A 7346-nucleotide genomic window follows, 5' to 3' on the forward strand; every position below is an offset into this window, starting at 1 on the left:
AAGAACTAAAGGCCAAGGCAGTGACCTAGAGGAAAAAAATCACAAGTGCTGTTTGCTTTTATGCCGCACCTTAAGTTACCCATTGCAGTACTCTTAGAAGGTGCCGAGAGCCTGAAAGAGTTAATGCTTCTCTAAATATAATAATGCTTCTCACCCTTCACACTTGCCCTTTAGCAGAGTGCAGCCCAGGAGGTCTGCTCCAGGCCAGGGCTGGGCTACTCACTTCCTCTGTGGTTGATGAGAGCTCACACTTTTCTTTTTCAGATTATGATGTTTGTGCCGAGGCTCCTTGTGAACAGCAGTGCACAGATAACTTCGGCCGAGTGCTGTGTACTTGTTATCCAGGATACCGATATGACCGGGAGAGACACCGGAAGCGGGAGAAGCCGTACTGTCTGGGTGTGTTGGGAATACACGTTATTTTCCAGCTCCTAATGATACACCTTGATCAGACGGTTTGGTCCTTTGTTGGACCTTCTTCGTCAGCAGGACAGGCTCAGAGGAGCTATTCTGAGCTTTGATTCCTCCCCTTAAGTCATCGTGCTTGTTAGATGGATGGTGTTTGGTATTATCCTAGAGATCGGTCACTGCCTTTCATCATGATGATTAAAAGGGAATTCATCAGAGAACTAGCACCAGTCAATCCTAATGGGCAGTGAGATATAAGAGCGGGAGAAGGGAAACAAAAGTAAACTAGAATAATGTAAATAAAACAGTATAAGTGGTCAGAAAAGTAGAACTCAGAATGAAGCAAGAATAAGTTCTGTCGACTTATTCCTGGGAAGGAAGGAAGTGTCCCTATGGCAGGCAGGTTAGAAGTGAGTCCCAGGGAGCCAGAAGCAGCCACCTGGGCTGCAGCAGAGCACAGGCAGCACCATCTGTGGCCACAGCTCGTTCCCTTCGTCCTCCTTGACTGGTCTTTCCCAGCACTGCACTCCTTGAATTTCTGAGGCAGGTTCATGGCTAACTGTCCCCTGGCACTAACAGGTGATAACCTGTTTCAGAGACATCTGGGATCCTTGCTTTAAAAAATAAAGAAAAGATCCTGGCCTCCCCTCCAGACTGAATGAGTCACAACTCTGTGGGTCTGGAGACGTGCATTTACAGGAGTGCCTCTAATGACTCATATGCATGGCAAGCTTTGAGTCAGCTGGAGGATGAACTGAGGGGACTGGCAGATAGGTTCATGCAGAAATAAACTAGCTGTGATGGGCAGCCCCTCCTTCTCTGACCCAGCGGGGGCTCTAGGGAGCCCCCTTTAAGAGAAATTCTGACTAGTTCCCCCCATTTGGGAGTGGCACCCGGTACTGACAAATGGAATTGGGACCGTGGCCTCTCCTACAGGGAGCATGGGCTGTTTCATATGGCCCTGGTCCCAGGCACAAGGGCTCTTATTTCAGTTTGCAGCAGCTACTGTACCCTGTTTTCATTTGTGGGTAGGTAGAACTTGCATTCTACTGAGAGTTTCATCTATTGCCGTCTCTCCTTTCAGCCGTGTCCAGAGAGAGCTCTGGGCAGTACAGGCAGATTCGTGCTTGGGTTTAGGGCAGGAACACCTGTAAAGAGGTGGTCAGCCTGGGGAATTACAGAGGATGATCCAGCTGTGACCTCCCATCTACAGATGACATAGAGTGTACTGCCAGGGCAATGAATGAATGACCACACTCCCCTCAGCACACACGGCCTGCTGGAGCCGGGGCCTTGGCAGCTTGTCCAGGGAGTGGCTGGGAAGTTGTCAACATCCTAAAGTTCAGGCTGGGCTCTGTCTGCCCGCCACATGTGCACAGTCTGGGCTGTATGGCATGGTTCCCACCCCTGCCAGCTGGTGTCTTCAGCCAGCAAACAGGAAATGGAGTGGGCCTCCCTCTCTTGCCATGGTGGGAAACACTTTTGTTTCCACCCCGTGCAGCAGGGGAGCATGTCCAAGATGTGCACAGTTAACACGGACTCCCAGTGGCTACTTGTTTGATGGTCTCACGGCTCATTTCTGCAGCCCATGGGGATCCGTTTGGGCCACTGATGAGATAGAAATGTCCTGGGGGGAACTCAGTCCTTTAGACTCATTATGAGTGTTTTGTTTTTTCAGAAGCAGCTTTTCCCAGTTACCCCTGTGTCCCCTAACTGGGAAGGAGCCATTCCTAAGTGACCTTTGGGTCACCATCATACTGTTCACAACCTATAGCCATAAAGGGGAACATAAATCCCTCAGCACACTAGGTACTTGCAAAAATCATTTATTTAATTATTGCCGTGGGTTATCTCATTTTCTCTTCTAAAGAGCTCTGTGAGGTATTTAGGGTAGTCTTCATTATTGTTTTCTGGATCCTCCTCTGTAACTCCCCAGGCTGACCACCTCTCTCCAGGTGTTCCTGCCCTAAACTCAAGCACGAATCAGCCTGTACGGCTGAAAGGAGAGACGGCAATAGATGAAACTCTCAGTAGAATGCAAGTAGGTGAGATATCTGAAGGCTAGCAATGCCTGTACCACGCCACGTGAACTTGGAGTGGTGGAGCCACAGCCAGGAGCCCCATCACTGATCATTCTGTAACCATGGTGACATAGCTGGCAGTGCTGCTTCCAGGGACAGCCCGTGTTTCTAGCTTCCTACTTTGCTCCAGACTTCTCTGATCAAGGTCTAGCAAAGTATCCTTTGCAGACACTAGCAAAGGGGCTAACCCCAGCGTCATCTGTTGTGTTGAAAGTGAATTCTCTGAAACTGAGTATTTTTTGCATTTGGTTTGAACCAGATATTGACGAGTGTGCCCCCAGCAACCAGACACTGTGTGCACACATCTGCATCAACACTGTCGGCAGCTAGCCATAAAGGGGAACATAAATCCCTCAGCACACTAGGTACTTGCAAAAATCATTTATTTAATGTTTGCTTCTCAAAGTGTATTGCCGTGGGTTATCTCATTTTCTCTTCTAAAGAGCTCTGTGAGGTATTTAGGGTAGGCTTCATTATTGTTTTCTGGATCCTCCTCTGTAACTCCCCAGGCTGACCACCTCTCTCCGGGTGTTCCTGCCCTAAACTCAAGCACGAATCAGCCTGTACGGCTGAAAGGAGAGACGGCAATAGATGAAACTCTCAGTAGAATGCAAGTAGGTGAGATATCTGAAGGCTAGCAATGCCTGTACCACGCCACGTGAACTTGGAGTGGTGGAGCCACAGCCAGGAGCCCCATCACTGATCATTCTGTAACCATGGTGACATAGCTGGCAGTGCTGCTTCCAGGGACAGCCCGTGTTTCTAGCTTCCTACTTTGCTCCAGACTTCTCTGATCGAGGTCTAGCAAAGTATCCTTTGCAGACACTAGCAAAGGGGCTAACCCCAGCGTCATCTGTTGTGTTGAAAGTGAATTCTCTGAAACTAAGTATTTTTTGCATTTGGTTTGAACCAGATATTGACGAATGTGCCCCCAGCAACCAGACACTGTGTGCACACATCTGCATCAACACTGTCGGCAGCTACCGCTGTGAGTGTCGCGAGGGCTACATCCTGGAGGATGATGGCAGGACATGCACCCAGGGAGACAAATACCCCAATGACACTGGTGAGTAGGGCAAGTATAATTATGCTCCTTATTATATCTATTTTTATATTATATATATTAGTTTGGGGCTTATACATAGATATATCTATTTAACATATACTTATGTGATTATATATTATAACAGAAATATAATAATGCATATTATAAAATACATATTACATGTACTATATATTATAAATTATATAATAAGGTTCCCAAGTACCTATATATTATNATGCTTGTATTTTAGGTCTTATTTTTTCTAGCAGCTCATTTTGGTATTTTGTAAAAGTATCAGTCGACAGTGAATTGGAACATTTCTAAAAGCTGGTCCTTCAGCACAGCATTGAGAAGCTGATTTACACGGTGTCAACCAGATTCAGCTGAGATGTCTGGTCACTCCGGCATGTGATCAGCCTAAATGTTGGGTTACTTCCTTATTTGAGTGTGGAGGAAAAATGAAAGAAGAATGAGGGGGAAGGAGAAGGGGAAAGGGAGATCTCCAAAACTGATGTTGATGCCTCAGGCAATGCCTCGAAGAGCAAAATATCACCACACTCACTGGTGAAGCAACTCTAATTTCTCTGCCAAGTTACAAGTGCCTACCTAGTCATTAAAATTTAGGATTTCAGCCTATACAGGCCAATGTCAAGGGCCTTCCAGGCAGGGTGAACTTCACAGCAAAATGTACTCCACTGACAATGGTTGGCACGGTGAGTTCCCCAGAGAGAAAGTCCTCGGCCACGTTGCGGACCTCAGGCAGGTCACACAATGGCCGTGGGTCCTGCACCCACCACTTGTAGGCCAGGAAGCTGCTCCCGTCTTTTGGAGCTCAGAGCCCAGCTCTTCTCCTTCCCTAAGGAGGGGGAGGTGGCTGGAACACCATCAGGAGGGGTTAACAGAGCTCAGGCTATCCGTGAGCGGGGAGCAGGTTCCTAGGTTAAATTACATACATCAAGAAATGCAGGGAGATGAAAAAGCTAGAACTGTCGGGGCACTTGAGAGATGTTGATTTCTGCATGTGGCCCAAGCTCCAGGAAGAGGTCGGAAGGGGCTGCCATCAGCTGAAGACACCAAACAGCTGGGGACCAGCTGCCTCACACAGAAAAAGTACAAAGCGAAATTCTGAGGAGCAACTGGGTTGAGTCATGAGGACGCCGCCGTATGTCATTAGCAGCAAACTAACTATTTGCAGCCAGCTCGGGAGTGGGCCATTTGGGATCATATGAATGAGTTAGACAGCTTGGGGACACATTTGAAAGGCTGAAGCATGAGGAGCCCACCCACATGCCACCCAGAGGTGTTCATAAAGCAGGGGCAAACAGTTTTTGCCATAAGGGTTAATTGAGAAAAAATATTTACACACCTCTTTTAATTCAAAATTAAAGCTACTGCATTTTGTCCTGTGATGGAAAAGGTGGGAAAGGGCAGGAATGTGTAACTTAGATTATGTCCTTTACTGAAAGGAAGAAACTCTTTGATAAATGGGGTACAGCTTTTTAGTCCCTATCTGTTCATGTGTGGACCTACGTGAGAATTATTCACAAGAAAGTAGCCTGCTAGTTTTTCATGTTGGTATTGATTTCCAGCTGTGCTCTGAGCCAGGTAGCCCCTGCTCTGGGCTACCTAACCTGGCAAGTGCATTGGCTCTTTGCCTCACACTTATGTACAGGTGGAATCCCGTTTACATGGGCTTAGTAGGCAGCCTTGAGCAGCCCAATCCAGAGCATAACCATCAGGAGCAGCAGCAACAGACACATACTGCTGAGTATCAGTGGGGCAGGATTCTACATTAGGAATGTAGACATAATAGGACCAGCCCCACACATGAGGAGTTCCTGCCTGGTGGGGGAGAGTGGTCTGCAAGAAGACTGACCATAACCAGCAGGGACCCTAGAAACCAGGTGGAATTTCCACGGACTAGAGTAAGAGTTTACACGCTGAGTTTACTTGTTCTTTGGACTCAGGTGGCCTCCACCTCTTGCAGTAATTAATTCCTGTGTGTCCCAACCATATTCCTTTTCAGTCCCCAAGGCAGTAAGATCCATAGTCACCCAGCTGTGGGGTCCCCTAGGGATGGCTCTGAGTCAGAGTGCAGTGACAGGTCTGCACTGGGGAGAGGCACTTACCCGTGGACATGCAAAGGCTGGGTGAGACAGGGAGGTCTCACTGTCTTTGGAATTAGCAGTCTCTAGTGCTAAGTCAGTACTGGGACCACACTCACCTGTTTCCTTTCCTGAGGAGTATCTTAAAATTTTTCAAAGTTTCAGGCAAGTACAAGAGATCAAGAATCTTGTGTAGGTGATGGCCAGTTGACCGCTATGTCTGAGACGTCAGTAAAAAATCTGAGTGATCATATTAGAAGGGATATATACTCATTGTAAAGCTACATGACTACACCAGTTAGTTGTCCGGTTACGCAAATCATAACTAAAGCCAAAGTGTTTCGTTATTTTAGTTATAATAAGTTATACTAAGTTTAGTACACTAAGTTATACAATAGCTAATTATACTAAGCTTTAGTATACTAAGTTAGTTTAGTTTCCATTTGTATTATCAGGGCTAGGGCTGAAACCCTTCAAATGCATTGTACAGACTGGGTCACCAGACCCCTCACGTACCTGGCTGGGTCACCAGACCCCTGACATGCAGGTCCTCCCTAGGTAATTGGGAAAGATCCCGGGAGCAGTTGGCAGACACAAGATCAGTCCTCAGCAGTAGCAGCTTACAGGTCCAGCTGCTTACAGGTCCAGTGGTGGCGGCAGCCTCACAGAGGGTCCTGGGGGCCCTGGCAGCAACAGTCTCTAGCAGCAGAAGTGGCCTCCCCATGGCCCCCCCGCAGGCATCCCGGGGGTAGGGGGCGCTGTGGATCAGAGCCACTTGTCCTTTATACTTAAGTCATACTCCAGGACACCTGGGTGCCCATGCGCAATTACATTAGACAGTAACCAAGGAGCACCTGAGCACACGTGCATATTTACATCAAATGCTTGGCGAGATTCTGAACATCCGAGGGGCCCTGACCATTTTCCTATATTTTCCCTACACTCTTATTTGAAACATTTTTTGTATCTTATCTGATATTACATTTAAGGATGTATTTTATTTCAACCATTTCTTATAGCATTTCCCCACATTCTGTTCTGCAGAACTTTGGGGTCCCATGAGGTGTTAATAAGCATTTCTAAAGGTCCTGTGTAAAGCTACACAAATAGCTACACGACTACACCAGTTGTCAGATCGAGGCAATAACTACGCCAATTGTATGGCTAGGCATTTCATAACTAAAGTCAAAACGTTTTATTATTTTAGTTATACTGTTTCCATTTGTATTGTCAGGGCAAGGGCTCAGACCCTTCAAACCCATTGTACAGACTGGGTCACCAGACGCCTCACACGCAGGTCCACGCTACGTAATTGGGAAAGATCCCAGGAGCCGTTGGCAGACAACAGCTCAGTCTTCAGCAGTAACAGCAGCAGAAGCGGTGGTGGCCTCTCAGGGGGCCCCCGGGGCCCTGGCAGCAGCAGCATCCAGCAGCAGTAGCGGCCAGTCTGGGAGCATCCCGGGGGTGGGGGGCCCTGTGGATCAGAGCTGCTCGTCCTTCATACTTAAGTCCATAACCCAGGACACCTGGGTGCACATGCGCAATTACATTAGTCAATAGCCAAGAAACACCTGGGCGCACGTGCCTGTTTACATCAAATGCTCTGCAAGATTCTGAACATCTGGGAGGCCCTGACCATTTTCCTATATTTTCCCAATATCCTGTTTTCAGATGTTTGGGCAAGTGTATATTACTGCACCCACTTCT

The 7346-nt window shown here is 47.6% G+C and overlaps 1 protein-coding gene across 1 annotated transcript in view; it reads left to right on the plus strand.

Moving 5' to 3' along the window:
- Positions 1-264: 264 nt before the first annotated feature.
- CCBE1 (collagen and calcium binding EGF domains 1) overlaps positions 265-7346 on the plus strand; it is a gene marked incomplete at its 5' end in the record, with an annotated part of 35539 nt that continues 28457 nt past the window's right edge. Inside the window, 2 exons of the mRNA XM_008594521.1 lie at positions 265-399; positions 3403-3555. Of these exons, the coding sequence (XP_008592743.1) occupies positions 265-399; positions 3403-3555 (288 nt within the window). The remainder of the gene's footprint in view (positions 400-3402; positions 3556-7346) is intronic.

The sequence above is a fragment of the Galeopterus variegatus genome, unplaced genomic scaffold, assembly GCF_000696425.1.
Source record: "Galeopterus variegatus unplaced genomic scaffold, G_variegatus-3.0.2 Scaffold10949, whole genome shotgun sequence".
NCBI lineage: Eukaryota > Metazoa > Chordata > Mammalia > Dermoptera > Cynocephalidae > Galeopterus > Galeopterus variegatus.